The sequence below is a fragment of the Caenorhabditis elegans genome, chromosome X (genome assembly GCF_000002985.6).
Source record: "Caenorhabditis elegans chromosome X".
Classification (NCBI taxonomy): domain Eukaryota; kingdom Metazoa; phylum Nematoda; class Chromadorea; order Rhabditida; family Rhabditidae; genus Caenorhabditis; species Caenorhabditis elegans.
Genome location: NC_003284.9, coordinates 2772038 through 2799490, shown reverse-complemented (window position 1 = coordinate 2799490; position 27453 = coordinate 2772038). Strand labels below are relative to the sequence as shown.

General features: G+C 35.6%; 1 protein-coding gene and 9 non-coding genes across 12 annotated transcripts; 5 read left to right on the top strand and 5 right to left on the bottom strand.

The window, feature by feature from the left end:
• Nucleotides 1–240: 240 nt before the first annotated feature.
• cgef-1 (DH domain-containing protein) lies at nucleotides 241–27449 on the bottom strand. 3 transcript variants are annotated; one of them, NM_171641.6, is made up of 22 exons: nucleotides 27322–27449; nucleotides 25595–25676; nucleotides 24798–24942; nucleotides 24281–24364; nucleotides 23998–24106; nucleotides 23282–23372; nucleotides 21051–21161; nucleotides 19689–19805; nucleotides 18678–18827; nucleotides 17857–17998; nucleotides 16866–16963; nucleotides 13796–13915; nucleotides 13331–13399; nucleotides 13160–13285; nucleotides 12992–13117; nucleotides 11795–11878; nucleotides 9368–9508; nucleotides 2782–2886; nucleotides 2491–2729; nucleotides 1536–2052; nucleotides 1143–1487; nucleotides 248–795 (listed from the first exon to the last, which is right to left on the bottom strand). In NM_171641.6, the coding sequence occupies exons 1-22, from the start codon at nucleotides 27411–27413 to the stop codon at nucleotides 721–723; spliced, it is 3168 nt and encodes a 1055-aa protein (NP_741736.2). In that variant the 5' UTR covers nucleotides 27414–27449; the 3' UTR covers nucleotides 248–720. The 3 variants fall into 3 exon arrangements, with proteins under 3 accessions (NP_001123105.1, NP_741737.1, NP_741736.2); NM_001129633.5 differs by lacking the exons at nucleotides 9368–9508; nucleotides 11795–11878; nucleotides 12992–13117; ... (12 more) ...; nucleotides 25595–25676; nucleotides 27322–27449 and adding an exon at nucleotides 5367–5668 and having other exon boundaries at nucleotides 241–795; NM_171642.7 differs by lacking the exons at nucleotides 9368–9508; nucleotides 11795–11878; nucleotides 12992–13117; ... (12 more) ...; nucleotides 25595–25676; nucleotides 27322–27449 and adding an exon at nucleotides 5367–5595 and having other exon boundaries at nucleotides 244–789.
• On the top strand, nucleotides 2650–2795 carry C14A11.11. The gene has a single exon (NR_070569.1). It is a non-coding gene; the product is annotated as an Unclassified non-coding RNA C14A11.11 (non-coding RNA).
• Nucleotides 4395–4462, bottom strand: C14A11.14. Its single transcript, NR_102172.1, has one exon. It is a non-coding gene; the product is annotated as an Unclassified non-coding RNA C14A11.14 (non-coding RNA).
• C14A11.13 lies at nucleotides 7936–8074 on the bottom strand. The gene has a single exon (NR_102171.1). It is a non-coding gene; the product is annotated as an Unclassified non-coding RNA C14A11.13 (non-coding RNA).
• C14A11.10 lies at nucleotides 10951–11246 on the top strand. Its single transcript, NR_070568.1, has one exon. It is a non-coding gene; the product is annotated as an Unclassified non-coding RNA C14A11.10 (non-coding RNA).
• On the top strand, nucleotides 19406–19591 carry F55F1.8. The gene has a single exon (NR_070567.1). It is a non-coding gene; the product is annotated as an Unclassified non-coding RNA F55F1.8 (non-coding RNA).
• Nucleotides 21209–21486, top strand: F55F1.7. Its single transcript, NR_070566.1, has one exon. It is a non-coding gene; the product is annotated as an Unclassified non-coding RNA F55F1.7 (non-coding RNA).
• F55F1.10 lies at nucleotides 24490–24637 on the top strand. Its single transcript, NR_070565.1, has one exon. It is a non-coding gene; the product is annotated as an Unclassified non-coding RNA F55F1.10 (non-coding RNA).
• F55F1.9 lies at nucleotides 24523–24667 on the bottom strand. The gene has a single exon (NR_070564.1). It is a non-coding gene; the product is annotated as an Unclassified non-coding RNA F55F1.9 (non-coding RNA).
• Nucleotides 27187–27298, bottom strand: F55F1.11. Its single transcript, NR_102170.1, has one exon. It is a non-coding gene; the product is annotated as a small nucleolar RNA F55F1.11 (small nucleolar RNA).
• Nucleotides 27450–27453: the final 4 nt, after the last annotated feature.

Here is a 27453-nt window from a genome sequence, read left to right as displayed (position 1 = left end):
TTAAAACAATGGCAAATGATAGGAAGTGTTTGATTAGAATATTTCCACAATTCGGAAATTAAATTTTTTTGAATGAAAAAATCAAGTTCCTTGCCAATATATATAATCGCGAAAAGGTCTCAAAATGTTCCCAAGTTCTATAAAACTCAACAAAATCAACATGAGATCGGAAAAATTTGAAGCATAGTTTTTCGTGAAAAAAATCCAGTTTTAAATGTGTAACTAAAAAAAGCAACAACGTTTAAAAATTAAATTTATTGGAAGAGATGAAATACAAAGATTAAAATTTTAAAAATGTTAGTGAATACTCATTGAATGACGGTGGAGGGAGAAAACTGGTAGTAAGCTACGAAAAAAAAAACTCGTACAGATTCACAGACCGGCTGATAACCGGGGGGAAGGAAGGAAAAAAAACGAGGCGACATAAACAATCTAGACAGTAAAAACAAAGAGTGGGAGATAATGAGCACACTGTCACTATTTTAGTTAACAAAGTGTTACCGTTACATTTAAAAAAAAAGAAGAAGAACGCCTATCTAGTGATAGTTGATACCCGCAAACCATAGGAGAGGGCATTAGAGAGTTGAACAGGAAACCATTGGAACTGGTTCAGAAAATAGTATATTTAAAATATATAAAACGGAGGTTGGGAGGATTTGAACTCTTTTTTTTTTACAAATTCAATAATTCAATGTCAATAATTGATAGTTTTAACGTGTTTTAACAGCTATCGACAAGCTCCACTTCATTGTTGATTTCAGATGTTCTGAGCGGTGTGGTAGTGTCCATCTGAAACTTTATATAATTTTGTTTTTTTTTCTTATGTTTTTATCAAAGCTGTAGCGTCAGTTAGGTAATTGATTAGAAAACACTCCAATAGTGCCAAAATGACCAAATATCATAGAAACAGTGGCAATTATGGAGTTTTTGCCACTGTTGAAATCTTTTTGAAATCGACCAAAAAAAGTTTTTCTACGATTTTTATACTTCAATTTTGTTTTAATTATTAGTAATAAGAGGGGTCGGAACATGCGACATTGCTCTGGATTTTCTTAAAAGCTCTTTTTTTTTTAATTTTGGCAGTTTGCCAAATGGCCACTGGCGCTACTCTACCTTCAAATTAAAAAAAAAATAAAACTAACGGATAAATCAATTGAACTGTCCAACGTTGGCGAGTAAGGAACGTCCACTTGCGTCGTCTGTGTATTCCCATTGGTGTCCATTGTGCTATCAGTGCTGTCCGATTCACGGGTGCTCGACGAGCACGAACTCTCGTTCGACACAGTGCTCGCCCAGCTCTTTGGCCTTTGCCTGTTTTCCAGGCAAGCGTCTTGTGCAGTCTCACTTTTTCCGAGACGCTGAATCCATTTGGTGCGAGCCGTTTGATCAATAGTTTCAATGACGTAGGCGTCGGTTTTCGCGTCGTCCCAAACTTCAAATCGTGAGGCGCCAGTGCGAGAAGATGTATCGTAGCCCAGAGAGATGATCTGAAAAAACCACTGGTATTATGAATTCTCGAAATCTGAAAAATTTACCGGAATACAGAACTTGTGCTCAAAGTATTCAGGCTCCGAGTTGAGAGTAGTTCCTGGATTGCTGACGCGTTTCTTGCAGAACATAACGGCTCCATCAAAAAAGAAGATGAATCTTTTCTGAGCACGTGACAGCTTGGCCTTCTTCTTCCTATTGTAGGTGAACACATCGCATTCCGTTTGAAGACGAAGCAGTCCGAGCGATTTCAGATCTCCATTGTATCCGGAAATGTGGAGTTGTTGCATAGAGGCGTCAATTTGATTGAGAAGCTCAACCATACTGTCACGAGTCATTGCGACTTCATCCCGAACATCTGCTGGGCAGTCGTCCATAATATTTCCAAGTAGAAGTTGGTATTTCATTATGCGTTGAATGGGTTTCAAGAGGTAGGAGCTCATGTCCATGTTGTGATTGGCATTTCGTTGGCACTCTTTGAAGAATGGGTGATTTTTTACAGAATCACGAACTTTTTGATTTGATCCGTGAATTTGGCAGTAGGTTCGATAAGTGACATAGATTCTGAAAAAACAATGTTATTTTTTCTCTAGGGGATGGTAGAAGGGCTTTAGGGGACCAGAGATGTGCGGTACTTGGTTTTTTTTTACGAAAACAACATTTACAAAATTTCTTTTTTCTCATTGTTGTGTAGAACTTTCTTGAAAATTTATATGAAAATATAGACAAATATTTGTGTTTTCTGAAGATTACACTTTGAACAAAACGAAAAATTTTTAAGCAATATTGAAATTGCCTACAGAAAGTGCGAATATTTCTCTACATTTTTGTGTAAATTTCAAAAAAATTCGACACAACGATGAGAAAAAGGAAGGTCTCTGTAGGGGACGGAATTTTTCGGCGATCGGCAATTGCTTGTTTTTTTTCCAATTTTCGGTATTCGCCAAACATCAATTGCTCCCACGCCCCTGGTTTCCTTGTATATTCTGTTCCCAAACTTACTGATTGCGATGCTGCATCAAAACACGACACATCTCAGCTGTAGATCTCGCGGCAACCAAATCTTCCAGCACAGTTCTATGATGGAATTTGTAGAGCTCACGAACATTGCCAAAGAGACAGTCAGGCTTTCCACGAAGTGTGTCTGGTAGACTATTCTGATTTTCAGTCGCCTCAAATGGCTCCAAGTAGTGAATAATGATATCTTTCAAATCGGCAACATAACTGATTTCGGTCGCAATCTGTAAATTATCAGTTTCAGATACATATCTAGACAAGAAATAAATCAAATACCATTTCATCAAACGCATTCGTCACTTCTCGAGTCTCTCGTCTTGGGCTGAGTGTTCCGGCTGGTGTCGATTCTCCCGAGCAGCTAGGGACATCTTTGCTGTCGAGCTGAAAAACCTGAGAAATTGCATAACACTGCAATCAATTTCACTATATATGTTCCATGAAGAACCCCTTCTTATGATTGTCTTTTTCTTTGAAGCCGCGCGCGCGGGTTTTGAAAATAGCGACTAATGGCGGCTAATAATCGAGCAAAATGTAGTATGCCATACGGGTCCCAAGGGCCTTTTTAACACATTTTGAGCAATCGTCAGGAAGCGGGTGGGCTGGTCATTATCGGAAAGTGTGCAACAATAGTACACACAATGTTTGCAATTTTGTCGACGTCGTTATCTCTAAATTGATCTGTCATGCCTTGTTTGACAACAATTATTTGATTGGGTGTTGAGATTGAACGCGCGAAAAGCGATACGAAGCGCACAGGCTGGCGGGGGGGGGGAGGGGTGTCCGACAGCAACTGGTACCTTCTGCTGAATTTTGACGACAGCTTCCTTATCGCGACGCTTTTTAACCATAGTCCACAAGAAGCAATATTTTGAGAATACAGAGCCCCAAAACCCATACTTCTTCTGAAGTACAGGCAGCGACATTGATTTTGTAAAAGCAGATGTGAAGAAAGGTCGATGATAAGGAGAACAAGGAAAGAATAACTGTTCAAACTTTGCCTTCGCGCAACAAGAAAAAAATCATCACCAATTCTAAACGCAAACAATTAGCGAAACACCTAAATCTGTGCTACTGACGATTCATTTTTTTCCTTGTCTTTCTCATTTTGCTCCACACGTATAACATTTAAGGGTAAGCGGCGAGGATTGAGAAGGAAGGATGGGCCTTGAAAGGACATATTTGAATGTCAGTTTAATTAACATGGAGACGTACGGCAGCATTTGGATGTGTCCACCTATATTTTTCTCCGCATCTTGATGATGGTGATGCCATTTCAAGATCCTCCTCAGAGGGACAACCCGTAATTACTTTGAGTTACTTTGAGACAACGATCGTTGGCAAAGCTTGACACCCTCATGGTCGACTTCTTCGTAAAAAAACAAACTTCAAACGACTTCCTAAGACTTCAAAGTTTTTATTTTTCGTCGTCTTGTGTGTACTAAAACAAATAGCCGGCATATTTGTGGACAGATTTTTATCGTTTGCCACACTAACACTACCACAACCCAAACGACTTCATATTTCAAACAAAACGTGTTCATTCAGTGCCCCCTTTCAAACTTGGATCGCCATTTTCACATGATGAGGGCCCGACGGCGGTTTGTCAATCTTAGTATGGAAAATGTTTTTATAGCCCGTTTGTTACCTTAAACGTTTACAACTGCGCGCGCACGCCATCAAAGGCGACTGAGTGAGAGAAATTGGAAAACGATAGCCTATCAAAAGCGCGAAAATGAAAGTGGTTTAACAATGGGAAATGAAAACGTTTCGGGCCATTTGCCAAAGACGCCCAACCGTATGGATTTTCTGTTTGTTACTTTTCCTAAGACATTTCCTCCCATATTCCATTCATTTTCATAACCAATTTTCGTAAGGACCGCATGTTTCAGGGGGCACTACTGGAAGAAACTAAATGAAGAGGAGAATAGCTGAGTGGTTGCTCTGTGCTTGTCACTTATTGTACATACGTACGTGTATTGGGTACTCAAGATGAGCTACGCAAATCGTTGGCACCGCAGTGCAGTGAGAAACACACGCACGTAGAAAGAAAGAAACAATTCGACCAAGGGTCAATTATCTTTACTGTTTGCCTTTTCTCAGTAATATTGTCATATCCCTACATTTCTGCATTTCTCATTGCCTATATCAATCACTGATGGCAAGAGTGATAAAATCAATTTCTCCTCTAGTCAACTCTACCCCTTTATTTATTACACTCCTATTTGATTATGCCAAAACAGGAGATTCAGATACATGTAATGAACGTGGAAATTACAATGCAAATAAACAAAGGGTGGTTCTTCTCATTGACAGAGCAGACTTCTCACTGATTTTGAAAAATAGAAAACTGACATGGAAATTTTCTAAAATCCACCTATCTACCTATCTAAGTTAAACACAAAGCTATCATCGGGTGTTCACAGGGCATTGCCAAACAAGACCCTTATCGCAAGACCCTGGAAAGAAGAATTGGCTATGCTATCGTCGTCGGCACTTTCCTTTTATAATTGACATTGACTATTTTATCTTGCAACACTAACTAAACTAACAGATTATGATATTATCGACAGGTATCAATCTTGCAACTAGTTCTTTGCCCTGCAATACTGTTTGTGCTCTCGCGAATTAAAACTTCTTTGCGGAGGCAACAAAAAATGTCAAGAGGAGGATTTTGATAAAGGGTAAACATGGACAAAAGGAGGCAGTCAACAAAAAGTATTAGGAAATTGGATCAACTACACCGAATGCTAAGTAGATTTTAGGCATCTATTCAAAAATTTTGAATTTTGGAGTTTGAGAAGAAAGCCGCGCAGACTAGTGCAACATTTCCTCGAAATATTTTTCTTAACCTTAATACTCACCTCATATTGATGGCCATCATGATAATTCATCACAATTAACGGTGCGGATACTGAAGTGATGAGCCTACGCTTTGAGCGCCGGAACGACAGGAACCTTGGAAGTGTTCGCTTCATAAAAGCGGTCTGGTGCTCCAGAGTTGCTGGTAGGTGATCAGAATAAGATAGTAAATATATTTAAAGTTTTCAAGTGAAAAGTTCGAAGAGACCGTCAGTTTGACTGGACCGCAAAATTGGGAAATGGTGTGAGGTGGGCGGAGCAGAGAGATTTGGGAGGAGGAGACGACGCAATACGAACGCGCGCAGGCAAGAAGAATGAGGGTGAGCGCGAGATTAGGAGACGCAGACGCGCAAACACCAATACACCACAGTTTTGCTTTGGCGGGGAGTAATGGTGGTCACTGTCGGGGTGTTTTTCTTACTGCCCTTACGGGTATGCATGCAGATGTGTGTGTGTTATGGTTTTAATAGCGGATTAGAAGAAATTGGCCTCTTGAACGGTTGACCCTGAGGATGACGATGATGCGATATGATTTGCCGAGAAAGGTTCTGACATCCGATATGTTTATATAACTCATCTGGCAGCAGTTAACCGGCCGTTCCATCTATTCACGAGGATTATTTGACTCGTAAATTGGATACCGATTTGCACTGACCAACGGAATTTTATCCCATCTTTTTAGGGCTGTAACTAAAATTACTTTTTAAAGGAAGAGTAACGGTTCGGTGAATTTTTGATGTATAGAACCGAAATTTGAAGAATTTTGAAAAACCGATTTTGTAATAAAATTTCACAAAAAAATTCCAAAATTTTTTATGGCGATTTGAAATTTCGAAAATAAGACCTAACTTCAGCTGAAATCATTAATGTTGGTTACTCCACCGTTTCGGAAATAGATTTTTTTTGAATTATCATACTTTCTTGAATGAAAAATTGGCCCACTTTTTAAAAATCTCAAACCGCCATAAAACATTTTTTTGAAAGATGTTTGAAAAGTTGCATCATGAAATTCGTTAATTTGAGCACATTTTCGCGGGTCTCTATGTGAAAAATGGTTCGAACTAATACTCCTTCTTAAAGGTGCCAAATTTTACTAAAACAAAATTCTTCTGAAATAAATTCTGAACTTCAGGAAGGTATACGCAATTATGAAGTTTTAGAGTCACTTTTTTTTCTAAAAAGTGCCAGATTTTGCCTATTTTCTATCTATCTATTCTATCGGAGGAAGAAAAAAAAATGAATCGAAAAGAAAGAGCACTTCCATTATATATACGAAAAAAAACAACGGCTCTAACGAAAACAATCTAAAATGAAGCTGCAGCAGAGGGGGAAAAATTCAGAGAGGAATTAACGCGAGTGATCTGCTTTAATTTGGTGGTGGAAAATGAAGCGGTTGTTTTTTTCTCTTTAAAATTGAAGAAATCAACAAATATTGAACATTGTGGAATTGGAATTCTAAATGTGGTTCGCAACGACTCCTTGAAGACTCATATATGAAGTCGATATTTATGCATAAAATGCACCAGTTGCTATGGTTTGGTATTCATATAAAATTTGTAGGATGTTGCTTGACTTAATATTTTGGAGTAAGCGAATCTCTGAAGTGGAGTATCGTCGGAAGGGAAATTTATAAAATACCAAAAAAAAAAATAAATTTATAGATAATAAATAAAATTATAAGTATTATTGTAAACAACTCAAAAATTTTTGAAATTTTGTTATACGAAATGTGACAATCACTCAGTTTTAGCCGATGATAATTTTGGACTTCGAAAAAAAAATTATATATTTTCAAGCAATTTCGTTAGGAATTGACAAGAGTAAAAATTGTTTTCAACAATAAATTTTCAAAAATTCAACCGAAGTTTGCAAAAACAAGCAGAGAACAAATTTAGAATAAGGTGGATTTTTAAAACTAAAAATTACATTTTTAAATCAAAAAAGAAATACCGACGATGAAAATCAAATGCAAATGAATCGAAGAAAATTGAGCGGGTAAGCCAGATGGGCAATAAGAGTCTCCAACCGAATATTTTCAACCGACCCCGCGACTTTTTGTCGCTACCCGATCCACCCTCAGCAGATTGGTCAAAAGTACTTCCACATGTTTTGTGTGTCGCCCACCCGATTTTTCATGGCACATTATAACTGGTGACAGGGTACGGGTCAACGCGAATTGTTTTGAGAGTCAATTGCGAAATTTTAAAATAAAAAAAACAATACACTCAGAACGAATAATCGAAAAACTGAGACTTTGGTTTGAAATGTCGAACGTTTTTCTGTAATGTTAAAAAATTTTCTACAATCTGGAAACGTCTACAGTTCTGTGAAACAATTATAAATTGTCAGAAAAAGCAACATTTCGGCAAACTCGCATGTGTAGAAGAAACATCTATTCGTGTCCAATTTTCGGGAAAAAAAAACGCTAACGCTACAAAACTTGTTGACCGCGATGAAATTGAAAACTAGCAAAGGGAAAGGTTATGAGATGTTCGAAGCCGTATTCAACAGAACAGTATCATGAAACCCATTAGACTAGGATGGCGGAGGGGGTAAGAAAGAGAGATGAGTGTTTTTCGAGTGTTCGCGTGAGAACAACCGAATGATGGAGCATATCATGAACGAGCAAATTTCTCGGTTGCACAGTGCCTCGCAACAAGTTCTTGAGAGATGCTTCTCGCGTATGTAATTTGTTCAAATAACGGAAGATAATATCCTCCGTCCGTCCGTCCGTCGTCTCACCGGCCGAAAGTGTGATGACTCTGGCACAATGCTCTAGCCATGGATCCTGGATCTTGGCGGAGAGCGTGGGAACTTGGAAATAAATAAAAATATATAGTGAAACGTGAGTGCCCTATTTTTACCCCCTGGGGGGTGGTGAGTGGAAAAAGAGGAGAAAAAAGAAGAAGTTATGACCAACTAGAATCTCAACTTTAACAAACGGAAGAAGGCTAAGAAGAGGAAGAAGGAAAAATAAATGAATTGCAAAACGAAAAGAAAAGCAAAATGAGAAGCAGCCCCAATCGGGGCAACTTTCTCATACCGGATAACTGTGTCCCCCCGTTGTGCGACCTTCACAACCACCAGATGTTTCTTCCACTCCTTGATTATGACGTCATTGTTTTTTTGAATTCGCATTCAAATTTCAAAACAAATGTACGCACCTTGGTTCACCTAGATTGAAACATGCTTATCAATTAGGTATATTCTGAATCTGCAAACAAATACTGATAACTTGTTAAAAACGAGCTGGGCGAAGTTAAAAAAGGAGCAACGGTTCAGTAAATCAGCACAAAAAATGCTCAAATGAACGAATTTCGTAATGGAACGGCTCAAAAAAGTTTCAAAAAAATGTTTTGTCGCAATTCAAACTTTCGGAAAAAAATGGTCTAATTTTAGAAAAAATCTCCAATTTTGGCCACTTGCCTTTTTAAAAATTATCATCTTTTATAGTGCATATATTGGTAAATGATCTCACGCTATTTTGTTAATTAAGGTGCATTTGAAGCCGAAAAGTGACTGAAAAGCACCAAAATTAGTCAACGGAATAACGTGAAATAAACTACCAATATATTCAAGATTATGGCTTAAACTGGGTCGTTTTTTTTTTCGAAATTTTGAACCGACAAAAATTTTCGCAAATTTTTCGTAAAGTCTCTTAATGAAATTCAGACTAATTTCTGGCTATTTAAACACAATACCCCACAAACTCTACTCTACTTAAGGGACACGCATAAATCAGTTTGCATATTTTTCAAATGCACTACGGCCTAATACTGAAACAAGTAACTTCAACTGTCTATAAAATTGTTCTGCAAATTGCAATTTTACAATCACGCACAGGTCTGAACTGTGTTTTTCAACAGCTGCAAAGCAAAGTTTGTACGTTTTTTGGGCCAAGCACAGAGCCTGGCACCGTCGCTAATGAATCATAAGAAAGGTCCTTCTGGTTGTGTCTATTTGACGGCATACGGGCGCCCCTTGTATGATGATGAATTCCTACCTCGTTTTTGCTACTATTCTTTTTGCTCTTTTTTTCCGGAGTGACGACTTGTACTGGTGGAGGCTTTTGGAGGTGCAGTTTGGTGAGCTGGTCACGTTTGGCAAGGGACATTCTTCGAATGTCTCCAATGCGTTCTTCGATCTGTAAATGTGTTGTTACTAATCAGTGTTTCAGTTTTACTATTTTTCAATGTTTTTTCGCTACCACGCTTCATTTCCTAATAAAGTATCATATATCCTATATCCTTACGGTTGGAATAATAAAAAGTACTATCTTCCAATTCATATCGGAAAATGGAGAATAGTCATTCTCGCATGGCAACTTTTTGCAAAACAACAATACGATTATACACGACGCGAGTGAGAAAAAGGAAAAAAAGATGATTTCGTTTTGAACGCGAACGTCTTCACTTCCCTCTCATTTACATGCATGATCGAACTGCGATCAGACAAAGTCCTTCAATTGGTTTCCTTATTCAATGGAAGAATCATTAAGGGGGATCAGGTTGATCTAGTTTTGAGTTTTGAACTAGATCACTTGACACTTTTGTTCGAATTAAACAAACTTGGTGTGCAATCAGTTGGGCTGCGAAAAAGTAATTATTTGATTTAATCGCGAACGCTACCTGAAGTTTTGTGGCAGTTTTTAATCTGGCTGGTAAAGATGATTTTTTCAAAGAACTAATCTAATTTTTCGGGTTTATTGAAACACTGTCCCGTTTTGCAACAAAAAAACAAACAGTCAACAGGGTAAATTTTTAAAAATTCAAAAAATAAAATAAGAGTAACTCCAGTGGAAGTTCTGTCAAAAATGTCTTAGACTATTCAGAAAATTGTAAAAGTTTCAAATCATCAATCCAGAGATGTATAAATACAAAGAATTTAAAACTGGTGAGATATACAGTCAAATCCCAAAAATTTAATAAATGCAAACTGATAGTGAGGTAATGCAAATTTTGTGTAAAAATGTTCAACATTCTAAATTTTATGGAGCCAAAATGTGCTGAAATGAAAAAATTTTGAAAATTTGCTAATTCATGAGAACGCGTATTGCGCAACATATGTGAGGCGCAAAATATCTCGTAGCAAAAACTACAGTAATTATTTAAAGGAATACTGTAGCTTTTGTGTGGATTTAAGGGTTTGATTTTATATAAATTTTTTGTGGTTTTTTGTTAATTTGGTGTTTTCTATTATTTCATCAATAAAAAGATACAGTAGGCATTAAAAAATTACTGTAGTTTTCGCTACGAGACATTTTGCGCGTCAGATACGTTGCACAATACGCATTCTCAAAATTTAGTGTTCTCGTAATAAAATCTTCAATTTCATTTTTTTCGAAATTTGTAACCGCCATAAAACATTTTTGAATATTTTTTTTAAAAAGTTTTATTACAAAGTTCATTAACCGCCAGTCCTTTTGTGTTGTCAAAAAACATATCAAAAGTACTTGTGATATTGTCTTGGAAACTGATTCCATCGCGTTTTTGTTTTGCTTCGAAGTATTGCTTGATTGAATTAGCATAACCGCATTTGACAGTGTGTTTTGTCGGCATGTCATCTCATTTCTAGTTTTCTCAAACTGACGCCAAAATGGTTTATGACTAGTGACTGACTCAAGCTCTATACACACACAACACTGAATAATTCTTTTTCCAGGGCCTAAGGCGGTAAAGTACAAAGAGTAATGAATCTGAAAAATGGAGGGGGGGGGGGGGGTAGTTAAATGAAGTGGACAAAGGGCGAAAGGAGATTTCGTTGGGTTGAATAAATTGCAGGAAATCCAGGAAATCGTTAACCTATCTAGAAATTTGAATGAGGTATAGGTATAGATCATTCAAAAAATAAGGGATTGATTTTCCTTTTCAAACTAATAAAAATGAACACCTGGTGACAAAGGAGCATCTTTGAATCTTCTATCGCCCCTCCACTGGTCATAAAAACGAAAAACGGAAAACGCTAGAACGCACCAGAACATCTGCGAATATCATTTCGCGGAGTTTTATGAATCCTAACACGAATGTCGAAATGAAATGCTCTTCTTTATTCTTGAATGTTTGAAGAAATATCGGAAAAGCAGTAGCGAAGAATAAAATCGAAAATCGTCTCACATGTTCCAGCACATCATGTGGAACCTCATTAAATTTTTTTAAATGTTGAATACTTTAGCTAAGTACGCAGGAAATAAAATAGTCGACTGAATCACGCAGTGGTGCAGAATTTCACCGGAGGAGAGACGGAATGTGTGATCTAAAGACACCGGATAATCGGTTGGCGAACCGGGCAAGCTGCTTAAGCGCTCTTTTCTGTTTGCTCTTTTTTTGCCGATTCTTCCGGATCATTATCAGTGGCACACCGCTATCACTAACCTAATCCAACTTAAATACGTTTGTGCAAAAAATTAATTTTGCATATTCGCATAACTTACCAGGTTAAGAAGAGTTGAAGTTTCGATTGTTGTCAGTAGAAGTAACTGATTCATTGGGGAAGTAGTATCCTTGAGAAACTCGATCTGAAAATTTTTAAAGTAAATCTTGAAGATTACTCGTTCATTTGCTTTAAATTTGTTTACTGTTCACTCAAAAATTAAATTGAGATAGTGAAAAAGAAAAAACACTCACCAAAGCAACATGTTTTCTCAAAAACTTAATTTTTAAATTTGAAAAAAGCATTAATAATTGAATGTAAGTACAAAAGTGTTTTTATTATTATGAGAATAGTTTACTTTTTAATGAAAAGGCTAGGAGGTGGCGCCGAGCCGCTCAGTGTGCACTTGACACTTCAACAATCATAGCTCAAAAAAGTAGGTCAACTTGAAGAACGCAGAAAAATGATATCCAGCACCGAAAATAATAAGCTTACCAGAAAATTGGTGAAAAACATTTGATTTTGAATGTTACTCAATTTTAGAGTTTTAAAAATATTATAGGTGAGAGAGAAAATTAAATGTGAACGTTGGTTTTTTTTTAAACTAAATCCTGTAAGGACTGTTTTAATAGAATTACTGTGTATTTGGAGGCCATAGAGCTTTAGAGAAGTATTCGAAATTTTGCAAAAACTTGATCTGGCGCAATTTGAAATTTCGAAAACACGTTCGTTTTAGTTTAAATTTTCTAAAAATTGTTAAAGGTGGAGTAGCGCCAGTGGGGGTTTTGTATAAATACACTTGAAATGATCTAAAGCGGCGAAATTTCATATGAAAATACTCGCAAAAATGTTAGATTTAAAAAAATTTCCAGTCAAAGTTTTGAAAAATTGCCAAGTTTTTGGTTTTTGAGAACCATGAGCTTTTATGGAAATCCAGACAAATGTCGCATAAAACAAATAATTAAAACAAAACTAAAGTATGAAAGTCGTAGAAAAAAATTTTTTTTTTGGTTCAGTTTCAAAAATATGATGAGAAAAAACTGCTACTATTTGACCTTATTTGAAAAACTTCCAAATTTTTTTTTGAACAGTTTTACTATAACATTTCATCATTTTGGCACAATAGAAGTAGTTTTAAACACGCTCCCCCACTGACACTACTCCAAATTTTTGATTTGGTAGTTACGGCTAGGCTGGCAACAAGTGCAATACTAAAAAATAATGGTAAAAGAACTTGTGATATACATATTCAACTCACATTCAGATTAGTCCCTTCCTCAATAAATGCATCAAGTGTAGTTAAAGAAGAAGATGGATTTGGATTTGTAAAGTCTGTCATTCCATTGGTCAGCAAGTCTGCGCCTCGAGTGCACCATGAGTTTGCCTGAACCCAAGATTTTTAGTATTTTCAACATAAAATGATAACCTTTGCAATTTGTTCATGCATCGTTGCACTTCGTTTAAGACAATCGCCTCGACGTTCCAAAGCAGATGTCAGTGCAGCGGCCATCCTCTCCAGTTCCTCACACTTTGGCTCTAAACTCCCCGAAAGCTGTAAAAAACTCGTCAAGAAAAGTCATTTTGTTGTCTTGTTCACCTCGGCTTCATTCGAGTTGATGAGATCTTCTCCGGCTTTTTTGAGATTTCGCGAGGCTTCAACTTCTTCCTGCAAAAAATGTTCTTCTTCAAAAAGCGGCTAGTCCTTGAACTGTGTTCTTTCCCCCTTTTTTGTGCGTTTATTTTTCGCAAATAGATAAAAAGATGCGCTTGAGAGGTTTCGAGTATACATAAACACACACCGATTTTCGTCATTGTGTCGGGTCATTTCGTTAAATAGGTTTGGATTTGATGCTCTATCTTCAAAAGAAAGGAAAAAAAGTTTCTAAAAAGCAAAGGGCTCTTTTCACTCTTGGAGTGTGAAAATAAGAGATATAGAAAATATAGATTTTTGATTATCTAACCTATCTAATAAATGAAAAAAAAGTCTTGTGCACACATCAGAGTATAAACGGAAAAGATATCAAAAATAGACTAGAGGATCAAGTCCATCGTTTTCACTCACCATCGCGCCTTCTGCGTATTGTCTGTGCTGTTCCGCGAGATGTAAAGCTTTTTCGGTGCAGTTGCCGACTTCTCGATGCTCCTCCAAGTAAAGCATGTGGCGAGCAAACGCGGCTTGTAGCTGAAAAAACGAAACAATGACTTTTATTTAGTTGAATGATTTTGAAAAAAAGAATTAGTAAATGCTTCAAATATTCTATAAAAGGTTGTTCTAGTTTTGGTTTTCCGAGGAAAATCTGCGATGAATGTTGGGAAGGGTGTGTAAGATAATCTGTGATATCTAATCAGAACTTGATATGAGGAACAATATTATGTGTCTAGAGAATATCCAAGGCGCTATCAAAAACAGGCCGCAAGTATGAAAAAGGTTCAAATAAGTTGTTCATGTGGATTAAAGGATTAAATAAGATTTGCCCACTATAAGAAACAGGTTGAGGTGTAAGGGTCAGTGGGTAACGTGATATTTTCTCACTTTTTTTTCTTGGACCAATAATAAACATGACTAGTACGAATAGCAAACATATTGGTCAAAATAGTTTAAGCACCTGGGAAATGATTTTAAAGTTTTATTTAAAAATTTGTTAATTTGGGGGACGTATGCAAATTTTCCAAACTTTTTCAAAATTTCGTTTATTTCTTTGTTATTTTCTAACAACTTGATTTTGCTTTATTTGTATTTCTGACGTGAGTTGTTACATTTGAATGATTTTGAAATTTTCACATTGGCTTAGTTTTGGAAACGCCTGAAAAGTTGAAACTATGAAGAAGACTTTCAAATAAGCTTAGGCCTGAAAAATCAAAATTTTGATTGAAATTAAAATTATTCTTGCAAAAAAGGTGAGTGCCCATAATACACAAGTAGCAATTATTTGAAGGGTTAGTATTTGGATCAAGAAAATTCAAGTAGAAGGTGGAAAAACGACAGTGGGGAAATATTTTTTTTAATCAAATTTTTTAAATTTTTGGATTTTTATGGAAATCTAGAGCAATGCCGCAATTAATACAAAATTAGTGTAAAAAATCGTAGAAAAATTTTTTTTGGTTGACTTCCAACATTAAATTTTAAAACAATCAATAAAACTTTTCAAAATTTTTTTGAAAAGTTTAACTATGATATTTGGTTATTTTGGCACCATAGCACTGACGCTACTATCTCTGCTTTTAATTAATAAAATTATATCAATTTTCACCGTTTTTTTTGTTTTAAAATAAGTATAAAATTGCAATTTATAAATCACATGAATATTTCGAATAAACTTTAGTTTTCGAGTTTTCTATCCAAAGTGACCAGAGTTTGCCTTCAAAATTAATGTGAAAAAGAGAAAAGGAGGAATTGTCCGAGCGACTAAAGTAATTGAAAAGGAGTTGACGGAAAGGCTGGTCGACGAACATCAATAAATTATCCTAGCAGGCAACACAACTTCGGGAAATGCGAATGGATTTTCGCTTTTTTTATATTTTAAAAATCTACCCAAAGTGACAGAAGCGATAAAGAAATACGGAAAAAAGGTGAGAAAATGAGAAAATAGGAACGATAAAACAAATGAAAACTTGATAGAATTGCGATGAGAGATATGATTTGTCCTGATACCTAACGCAAGCCGTGAGACGAAGCATTCGCGTTTCACACAATTTTTTTGTTGAGAAATGATGGAAGGTTCCTCCTCAGACATTTTGTTACAAAGTTCATAAAAAAACAAGTTGGCCAGCATTGAAGAAGAGAGCTTGAGAAGCTGGGAGAAACAAAAAGTTGGGAAAAAAGTAGTTGAAATATAAAATTCAAGGCCAATCAACAAATTCCCTCTGACCAGACAATGTCAACAAAATTATAGCTATGCTATCAGCAGCTTCTCACTTGTCTTGTTAACACCTATCCGCCCAATGAACTAGATCATGACAACACAAAAGGTTTTTCTGATTATGAAGGACGTACAGTGGTGGGCAAAAATTTATGCGATTTTGTTTATTTATATTTTCCAAATGAGGTAACTTCAGAAGAAAAAAACGCTAAACTAAAAAATTCTTGCCTGAAATGTTGTGTACACATATTTTAAAAGATTGAAACATTGAGATCAAGAGATGTTGCGGACTACACTTTGCGAGTTCATTTTTGGCCATTTCTCTCTAAAAATCTGTAACTCAAGAATAAGAAGTTTTCATGAATAAAAGGCTCAGTAAATAAATAATTTCCTGTCGTATGTAATTAGTCGCTTCACTGAGTAAAAGCAGGTCATGTTTTTTGAAAATCTTTTTTTGTATGTAGCTACATTTGATTTATGTTTGAACTGAAAATCAGGTTAAAGAAAAACAACTTTATATTCTTAAGTTACAAATGTTCTAAAATAAAAGTTCAAAAGAGGGCACGTGAGGTGTCGGCCGCAGTATCTCCTGACCTCAGTTTAAAAAATTTTTTGAAACATGTGTTATCATGTAGACAACATTTAGGCAACAGTCCATTTGTTATACATACTTTTCTTTTTAAAGTTACTAGTTTGTGAGTTACACTCATTGTGAAAAATCAGCACTGTATAAAATCATTTCAAAAAAAAATGTATGCAAGTTTTGTCGAAGGAACAAAAAGGCAATATCTCTGGCTAAGTGACCCGCAATGGGAGATGAAAAACAAAGATAAGAAATGAGGGAGGTCAGTTCTTTTTCCGTACCTCCTGTACAGTACATCAAGTGTTAATTAATGGATTCAAAAGAAAAAATACTGTTCTAGAAAGAGGTAGGTGTACAACACTGTCAATTCGAGCTGTCATACAAAAAACATGAAAAAAGAAAAACAGAAAAAAACCACTCATCGTGTTTCAAATGATAAATGTCACATAGAATGACATTTTGTTGCTTTCAGGCTACTGCGGTTGTACTAACGGGGGGAAAAAAGACGAAGAGGAAAACATTCATCCAGCATATGTGTGAATGTATTGTTTTCAATAGATCTATTGATTGTCATTCAATAGAGAAATGTGGATTCTTGACCTTGGCAGATTAATATATTCTGTGTGTGTGTGAAAAAAAGGCGAACTTGAGGAATGACAAAATCAAAACAGAAAAAATGAAAAACCAACCTTTCTGAAACTATCCTCAAATTGCCGAAGTTCAAGGCAATATCTCAAGCGACGTTCGTGTTTTGTCCAAAATGAATCAAAGCTTCGCTCTGTCTCTTCTGGAAAAAAGATAATGTAAAGATACGGTTGAACAGTCCTAGATCTGAAAGGGGGTAGGGTTTTGGGTATTTTTGGGTATTTGAAGAGACAAAAACTGACCCAAAAGGTCCGAATTTCAGAATAAGAGTTCTTAAAAAACTTCAAAGAAAATTGTTTTATGGTGCTTCATAATTTCGAAAAAAAAGAGCCAAATTTTGCTAAAATCAAAAGTTTGATCAGTTTTTCTTTGGGACAACGAACACAGTTTTTATCAAATTATCACCCTTTATTGCTTATTTTGGTAGTTTATGTCGCCATATTTAAAACATTTTAAAATGCTTATCAATTTTTATAATGTTTCATTTTGCAATAATCAAATGAAAAATCGGCTGAAATAAATTTGAATTCCTGCGCAAATGAATGACCTATTTTCGAAATTTTATGGCTTACAATTAGTTGTTGAATTGATCCCTTTTTTCATATTTGGTTCGAAATGCCTTTTGTGAAATTTTAAGACATTTTTCCGTAACTTCGCGGTAACTTCAAACACGACTTGAAGTTCTGAGTAAAACAATTATTGAAAATTCGCGAACAGAAAAACCAAAGTGTTAAGCCAGAAAATGTCAAAACAAGACCACTGATTTGCGCGGGAATTCAAATTTTCAACACTGAAAGATTAATCCTAAAAAATAGAGAAAACGTTATAGTTGCCCCACAATTATTGTCGGTCCATTTTCCATAATTTAATTCAAATTCCCCTTACTTTTCTCTCAACATTTCCTAAAAACTATGTAATTTTTCCCTCAAAATTTTCTTGCTTCCTTGCCAGAACTTTTGCCTCTTATCTCATCCGCTCGATTTCCTTATTCTCAATTTTACGATCTACTAATGACATCACTCATTAAGTACGTACCCAATTGAACCAGCATTCGCTCAATTGCCGTCACATTATGGAGCCGAGTCGGCGATAGTTGTTCAGGTGTCGGCTTCTTATCCAGCTGCCTGACGGACTTGAGCAAGGTGAAGCCCTTTCGGACAGCAATTTTGAATTCTTCCTGTAAATTACATGCGCTTGCGCTTGCCACTGGCTCATTAATCATAAATACAAACAGCTCCTTCAGATAATTTTTTTTGGCCTGTTTTGTCTAAAGAGATGAATAAACAGAAATGGAATTTCGATAATTTTCTAATCGTTTATTTGCGCAGCAGGGTTTCCTGTCAAGCACACTGCATGCCAGCTGCGGGTTTTTACGTTTTTTTTTTACTTGTTATGAGATTTCTAACAGATAGTATTTTTGAGTAATAAAAGTTGCGGTTGAAAAACAAGAAATGGTTGAAATTATGTTACTGAATGTGAAGCAGATGTGGGATATTGTTCGGGAAATCGGCAAAATTGCCGAAATTGCCGATTGCCGCACCTTTTTGGCAACTCCCAAAACTGTATTTCAAAAAAAATTACAAAAATTTCACCTTTTTAAAGTATTTGATTGAACTTTTTTTCAAACAAAAATGTTTAAACCTTCGAGTTTGACAACATTTTGAGAATGAAAAGTGTATTTTTTCTAAATAAAATGCATTCCTAGGCGCCTAAATTTACAAAAGTATACAAAATTACAGTTCCGGCAATCGGTAGTTTTTGCAATTGCCGGGTTATAGAAGTTCCGGCAATTTCGGCAATTCAGACAATTGCCGAACAAGCTCAAATTGCCGAACAGCAGCACCCCTGAAGCTAACCTTAATAGCCATCTTTTCGGCAGTCTGAAGCTCCAATATCCGTGCTGTACTGTCCGCATCATTAGGTAGTTCAGTTTCTCGCAAGGTTTTTCCGAATTCGGTAAGAGAAGCAGCGATGGCTGTTGCAGACGCTTTCATTCGTTCAATGTCCTGAAAACAATAAAGGGTTGGGAGCGTGGAAAACTGAAGAAAGAAGACGCGCCGCCAATTATATCTGCACTTGAAAGAAAGAAGGCACTTTTTCCATTTCCTTGATTGTTTTCAGTTGCACTTACATTTGTATAGTCTTTTTCGTTGACCAGAGTGGAATAAGAATTCCAATATCCTTGAAATGAGCGTAGCATTTCCAGGTTGGGATCGCACTGGTGAAAAATATGAAATGGCTGGGCCCCGCTCACAATGCTTAGTTGCTATGGTCAACTGATTTTAGGGGGGCGGATGGGCGGCTGGCCTTGAGAGGAGAAAAAGAGCACAGCCCCGTTAGTACAATTTTGATGTTTACGAGATGATGTCGACGAAATGCTAAGAATATCGGGGGAACAAAGAAGTACAAAGTAGTAGACGGGTACACACCCCAAAATTGCTGAGGACACCGGCCCCGGCCGACGTGAATACCAGAACACTTGAGGTATGGAAATATGGCGCGGAAAGGTAGTGAATAAGTGAACGCCCTCCTCTGCTGCCGAGATTTAATGCGAATGCATGTGTGCGTATGAGCTCATTGTGCACTGGACGACACACGGCAAAAGGACCTTATGAGAGGTGAGGTGGACAAGGCAAGGTTTCGGTGAAGAGGAAATGGTGGTGGCATACGCCGTCAATTGATGAGAGAGGGGGGAAAGGACTGGTCACCTGGGCACGCCACACCTTGTCCAATTCGCACCTCACCTGTCGACGGGCTTCTTATACATAGATCTTCTTCTTCTTTTTTTAATTCTTTTAGTTTTAGCCGCCGCCGTTTCACAAAGGAATGAAGGGAAGGTAATCATTCATAAACAGAAAACACCTTACCATTCTGTGCTGCACCCATTCCAAGTGGTTATACTTGATAAGGCCACCGACATCCATTGTCAAAAACTCGTGATGAATGTATTTCCGAAGTTCGGCCGACGATTCGAGTTGGATCACCTGTAAATGTTACCATTTGAATTATAATTATCAAACTAGTCTGAAAGTGTTAAAATTTTTTGATTTTGAGCGGAAAAAACAACTTTTTTGGGAATCAACTTTTTTTTTTCACAAATCGCAAAACCGAAAATTTCTATAACGTGGAATATTTTAATTTTTAGAAATTGTCATTATTTGTGAAATTTCAAACTTTCAAACAGAAAATTAATATATGTGAGGTTTTATTATAGAAAACCTACCTAGATTACTTACATCGAGAAAAAAATTTATAGGTGGTGTACCGCCAGTATGGTAGTTGCTTTGAAACAGACCTATCACACCACAATGACCAATTATCATAGTTTAAAAATTCAAGAACAAATTTCCAAATTTTCTATTATTTTTTGAAAATTGAAAAAATCTCAGTTTTTGCCACTTTATTTGAAAGTTGACGATTAAAAAACTTTTTTACTTTGAACTTTATGGTACTCATGTTTTAAATAAAAATGTTCAAACATTTTAGGGATTGTGCCTTAGATTTTTCAAAAAGTGGCAGAAGCTCAGTATTTGCCACTTTTCGACTGCCATTTAAAAATTTTTAAAAAATGTTTGAGAAGTCTTACTATGATATTTTTGGATCATTTTGGCACAATAGGCGCTTACTTGAACAAAAACGCAGTATCAATGTTGTTGAAAAAATGTACATTGTATTTCAACTTTGATGCAAAATAATCCAAATGCTGTTTTCCAGTAAATTATTTTGTTTTGTTCACATGTTGCTATTTATATTCTGCTAAATTTATTTTGGCAAGTTCAATAATTTCCAACTAATTTTAGAAATAATGAATATAGTTTTTTTTTCAAAATAAAAAATATGGCTAGGGTTCTAGGAGGCCTGCTTTCTTAATAACTGGAACAAAAAAAATAAAAAAGGTATCAAACCATATAAAATGATTGTCAGAAAAGGTATGCAATTTCAGCTTTTGAAAAGTTTAGTTAAGAAATAGGTGAGTTAAAATGAGTTAAAGTAATCTATATTACCTATTTCTTGCTCTCACAAATTAAACAAAACTACGGAAGTTCAATCTCCCCACTTTCGTTTTTGCCGACTTTCCATTTCTTCCTATATCTTTCAATTAACATGCATAGTTTCCATTCCAATGCGCTTTGCACTATACAACGTTAATCATGAAAACTATGTACATATATTAAGTCGATTAAAAATCATATAATTTCAAATGAGGAAAACGTGAAAAATCTTCAAACCTGAAATGAGCAAGTGTCGGCTGCTCCACGATACCCAACTTCAAGAGCACGCTGTAGAACGCCTTCCGGCTTGATAACAAACGTCACACAGATTTTTCCAGGGAAGAATGACTGCAAAAATTATACATAAAAGTAAAAAGTATTGAAAACAGAACCAAACACATCTGCGGAAAGACAGGAAACTGCTGCTGGTTTTTACAACCAGGAAACATAAGAAGAAAGATTCTCAGTTTTTGCACTCTCTTTTTTCCAATTTATTTTCGTCTTCAAAACTAAGCTAAAGCAACGCGAGTCCTAATTACGTTAGGGATCGACACAAGCGCGTCTTTTTTTTTTTTTGATAGGAAGCAAGAAGGCCAACTCTAGGCGCACGGGGCATTTTGTGCAAAAACCAGGATATTCAACTACCAGTTATATCGAAAGTTGCTCTGCTTGAATGAATAATTGACAGTTTGATGGGTGGTCGACCGGGTTAAAGTGCAAAAGAAAGGTGAAAGGTGGCGGCTTGCAGGAGCCAACAAAAAAGCGGCCGCCGGAATTCGAAATGTTTAAAGAAATTTCATGCATAAAAAATATTCGACGGCTGTAGTAAGCACTTAGTGCATGAAAGTATTTTCAAAAAATTTCGAGAAAAGAAAATGTACGGATGTCTTCAAAGATGAAGTGGATTTCAAAGACGACAAAGCTCCGGTTTCAAAACACCGGAAGTACTAGCAAGGGTGGTCCTTGCGTCATTATGGTTTAATGTATACAAGTCAATGCAAAACAATGATGATTGAATGAACTGCCAGGAAAAAGGGAAATCCTTTAAAAAATTGATTTTTTTGAAAAAAAAAAGCTCCTACAATATTGCAGTTTATTTAATTTTTGTTAAAAAACCGTATATATCGCCTTGAGTATCTATTTTATTCATTTGATTAATTTTTCAAATGGGTATAACTCCGAACCTAGAAATGCAATCTCGAACAATTTTTAGCCGACAAGATAATGCCCATAACTTTGTCTATTTGTTTTCACACACTTGAATTATTTATTATCATCACGAAAACAATAAAGCGGCCGACATCTTACGAGTTTGTTTTTGATGATGATTACTAAAACCACTGTAACTTAAAAACCAAATAGAAGTATGTTCACATTATTTTTTATGAATTGTATTTATTAGCTTTATTTGAAACCGCTATGCTGTGTAGATTATGTATATTCTGAAATCAGGTTACTTATGGGGTTATTCAAGTAATGTTGCAAAATCTATTTAAATACATTTATGACGTCACAACTGTATTGAAATACATGAATACATGTTTTTATGTATTTTAATACAGTTGTGACGTCATTTTTTAACACTTTCAATTTTCCGGCACTACTTGAATAACCACATTCGAACATTTTTTGATTATATGTTTTGTAAAGATATGATGAAAGAGATGGTAAGGATTCTATTTCAACAATATTTTAATCAAAAACAGTTCAAAAAAAATTATTCACGACTTATGAGAAATGTGCTCAAAATGGGCGCGTATTTAAAAAAATTAACGAGTGTTAAAAATAAAAAAAAATTTTAAGAAGATCAATTTGTTTTCATAAAATTCCCATGTAAAATGTAAATTTGCAACCACCGGCAAAAGTGGTCTCGCCAGATGTCGGCCGTTTTATTTTTATGCAAGATTTTGTTAGTTTAAAATTTTCTGAAAGCATTTCTAGTTTTGGAATTATAGTCATTTCAAAAAAAAAACTATCACAATACTAAAAGAAATATAATTTTTCGGCCAGCACCGTACATATAAAACAATCATAAAAAATGACCGCAAGTGGAGGGGGGTGTCTGCGAAGTAAAGTGATACTCAACCCATCATCAAAATCAGTGCGCATTGTAAACATGAAGCAGCGTGGAGCACTGAAGATATCCGGTCTCTGCATGATACCTTAGCTCGCGCATGCCCGGTGACATTCTCCAGGCGTCTCTCACGTAAACATTAAAGTGAAACCGAAATGCATCGAAAAATCATTGGCAAATCGAGTGCCGACTGTGTCAACAGATCTGAGAAAGTGGACACACTTGGTGTGGTGTGGCAGCAGCAATAACGAGGTGTTCTAGCAAACGAAAACACTGTGAAAGTGAAATTTTTGAACACGACAAAAGAGATTTATAGGTGTTCACGACTAAACTGAAAACGCGCCGCGTGAAACCACAACGGCTAGATTTTCAGAAGAAAGTGTATAAATCTTACAGAAATCTGAAGTAGTAAAGTCCGTACGGAAGACCACTTGTCACTCCGGCGATCGATTATTATCACAAAACCCTTGTGGCTGTCCTCCAGGCTGAAAATATTAGTTTTATTCAGAAAAATCTATAGTTTTTGTTTTTTATTTTATTTTTTACAAGAATTTAGATTTAAAAAATTTTCTGGTGCTACAGATCTTTTTAAATGCACTTATAATAAAACAACTCCAACAATTGTTTGATTTTTTGAATTTTGTTAGTCAAAGTTTTGAAAAATTGCCAATTTGATATGTTGCGATACTCAGGTTGTTACAACGAAAATAATTTGAACAAAATTAATGCATAAAAATCTAAAAATTTTTTTGTCGACTTCCAAAATTATAGTGGCAAAAACTGAGTAATTGTCACTTTTTGATAGTAAACTTTAAAAAATCTGTAAAAAGTTCGTTAAAATCGACGAGAAATCTCTAAAACTTGATCATTCAAATTTTTACTCTGTTATGTATTGTATTTTTAATAAATATTTTTAAACATAAAATTCCTCCGTGAAAATAAAAAAAATAGTTATCGAAATTTAAAAATTTAAATCAATGTTTTTTTGTGGACCGAACCTAGGATTCCTTTGAGCTCGAAATTCACATTTTTTAGTTTAAAATAGGCCATTGAAAGTTTAAGCACAAACTTGACATTTTAAAACAATTTTCCCCAAAAAAAGCAACTCACGGAGGAACTTGCAAAAGATACTTCACAAGAAGTGAGTAGTCTTCAAAAGGAAGCGTCGATCTAGAGTCCGGAAACGTTACAATTGTCAATCCTTCAGTGGTGCGAGCTCCTTAAAAAAGGTGTTATAAGTAAAAAAAAAGCGAAAAAAGAATGCCGGACATATTGCAAATGTATGAGTTGGTAGTTGGGCTGTGCCGGGTTCTCAAGGAATTTAGTAGCATTTCTCGCCACATTTTATAGCCCTTTTTACGTCTGTCCTCTAAAATTGAGCATGTGCACTCACCAGAAATGAAAGCGTATCTAGTCGCCAGGATGTCGGACATGTCGCGAATTTTAATTCGGTCACCTCCCACTGTGAGATACCCATCTGCAAAATTTAAGTTTTTTTTAAATTGTGGAAATCTTGTAACCTTGTTTCCTCCAATTTCTCCATGCTAATAAAGGAGGTACCATGTACCAAATATAGAAATCTACTAAAGTAATCGCGAAGGTAGAATATGAATGAAGCAACCGAAAGTGACTATTGCGGCCAACTTTACCCGCGCGGTGGGCCAAGCCAGCCTGGCCAGTTGTATAATACGGGCACTATAGAAAGTTAGATCGTGCATCGAAATCCCGCAAAATACCGTACTATATATATATTCGCGCCTATTTTGTCCATAACCTATTCGTAGAGCGGATGATTGGTCACCCGGACGAGTACGGCCGCTTCTGTCATTATTTTACGATACGTTAAGTTGCGCAATTTGCGAAAACTACTACACAGACACACACACACAAGTCTACCCGCTCAAACCAACCCCAATGCTCGTCCGTTGCGTCGTCTTCAGAATCGAAGCCATTGTCTTCGTGGAAAACTAGACTCGTCGCAAATGGATGAGTGGATCGTTCCATTACCGATCGGTAGCCAGAGTCGTTTAGTAAATCCACGTCTTTTAGTGCGGTCTGGTAAACACATTTTTGAATAACAAATTATGAAATTATGAATTATGAAGTTAACAAAAGTATTCGCCCATTACGGGCCATTTTCTATTATTTAAAGCTAATTTTCCAAACAACCCAACTTTTAAATTTCAATCGATTTCATTAATTTTTTTTTTTTGTGAAATTGAAAATGAGAGAGAGAAAATTATAATGAAAATTATATTTAAATTTTCCAATAGTTTCAAACATTTTTGGCAATTGATTTCGGTAAGTTTCAAACAAAATTATTTTTTGAAAATTGGAAAAAAAGGTTAATTTTGACATGATTTTTTCATAGTTTGTGCGACCGATTATTGTTTTAAGGCATTACTAAAACGTGGAAGTTTGAGCTAAAAAAAAAGGGCATTTTGTCAGGAAATAAATTTATTAAAATGTTCGACCATAACTTTAATTCAAAAATTTTAGAAATTTAAACAGTTTCCGTTTATTTTTTGAAATATTGTCAATTGCCAATTTCTATTAAAAATGGTTTCAAAAAAATATTTTCAAAAATAAAATTATATACAAACAAGAAATAAAAATCTGTGGAGTGTACTAACAAGGAACAAGTGTAACGCGTTCAATATGAATGAATGAATAAAATAAATGTTACTACGAGTAAAATTAAACTCACTTTCAAATCCTTCAAATCAGTGTCCATATCGTAGAAAAAAGCAGGAGCCTCAATAAATTGACTGTTAGATTTTGATACAGACCTGTAAAATTAGTTATTTATGCATAGCAAAATGATTTTACTTGGTCAATAGACTTATTTCTGTTAGCCTCAAACGTTAACCCCCTTTTTTAGAAAATTGTGTTTAGCCGGTAATTGGTTGTTGTTCGACAACTAGGAGGGTCTCAACAGGTGACAGAATCGGTTATGAACATGTTTCAGATTTATTCATGAGGTTTTTCAATAAAAGATGTTCGCACTTTTGCCAGACGTAACGTTGAAGTGGAAACGGACGGCGGAGATGAAGAATGACTCTGTTTCTTGCCAATTTCCGTAGTCTGGGAAACTAACTTCCTTTGGAACGCGTTTTTTTTTCAAATGAAAATAGTTTGCTGAGAAAAATTCTCATATTCTAGCATTAAATTCAAATGAAATGTGAAAAAAATCGAAAGTATGTTTTGGCACGATTCAGAAAAATTTCACAAAGTTGAGAAGAAACACCGAAAATATTTTTTAAAGTGGAGTAGCGCCTAAAATGTACACACTTATTATGATCCAGAACGTTTAAATACTCTAATAAAACACTCCAAAAAATTTTACGTTTTTTTTTTAAATTTTTAGTCAGAGTTTTGGCAATTTACCAAATTTTTTGAAAAAAAACGAGCTTTTATGAAAGTTTAAAGCAATGTCGCACTACTAGAACACGAATAATTGAAACAAAATTGAAGTAAAAAGTCTTAGAAAAAATATTTTTTTTGTTGATTTCCAAAATTATGATTAGGAAAAACTGAGGAATTGTCACTTTTTGACACAAAATAAAAAAAATTCCGAAAACTTTGTGAACAGCTTTATTATAAAATTAATTTTATTTTGACTCCATAGGGCAGTTTTAAACATTGTCCTAACTGGCACTACTCCTCTCCTTTTTGAAATTTTCTGTCAAAGTTTTGGCAAATTGGCAAATTTTTGAAATTGCTAAAAATAGCCAATTATGTTCAAAGAATTTTTTTACAATTTTGTGTGAGGTTCTATAAAGAAATTCGTTAATTTGAGAACACAAACCTTACACCAGAAACCTTACCATATTCAAAATTAAATTCTCATTTAGTAGCATTTCATCAAAATGTGATACTAAAAAACTTCAGTACAAAGCATTGAGCCGACTCAAAACCAATCTATCTTTCTGTCAATCACTCTCATTTTTCAGGCTCACTGCTCCTTCTACGGATCAGGCTTGTGCAAATAAATGTGAAATTGAAGTTACGTAATAAAATGTGCAGAAAAATGAAAAACATTCTACTCGGGAAATTTTTGTGTTCACAAATTGTATACCCACATTGTTGAATTGCCAGGCGGAGTACTCATAATTTAAAAATTTTTTAGAGACGTAGCTGGTTGCAAATATAAAGGTTCAACTTCCGCCACTAACTTTTTTGTAGCATTTTTCCAAAACCGAACTTTGCCCGAGACGTGATGTCCCTGGAGATTTTGGTGTGGAAGTGTGTGGGTTGGTGGAAAAACACAATGTGTATGTATTTTGAGCCGGTCAAAATGTGCATCAAGATCGGTTTTTTTTTCTAGTAGAGACTGCACATAAACAAATTTTGAGTGATTTTTGGGCTCCTTAGATTAGAGAGATAGTTTCACATGATTACGCGGCGATGTCTTCGAAAACTTCACAAACTCACATGGTCATTGGTCCCCGCGATAATGTGGATGTTGTGACTTCTTCTGATGTGCTAGCAACCATGCTGCCGTAGCAGGACGGAGCCGCCTGCATTTCAAACACTCGATTCGTGAGGCCCTCCACTCTCCTGAAA

What these genes read in the sequence shown, in the direction of transcription:
- cgef-1 (NM_171641.6), bottom strand. Translation starts at nt 27,413, where the DNA reads ATGCAGGCGGCTCCGTCCTGCTACGGCAGCATGGTTGCTAGCACATCA. An exon ending in CTGATTTGAAGGATTTGAAA is followed by an intron (nt 24,943 to 25,594) that starts GTGAGTTTAATT and finishes TGTGTTTACCAG; the next exon opens with ACCGCACTAAAAGACGTGGA. An exon ending in CTTCAACTCTTCTTAACCTG is followed by an intron (nt 9,509 to 11,794) that starts GTAAGTTATGCG and finishes ACACATTTACAG; the next exon opens with ATCGAAGAACGCATTGGAGA.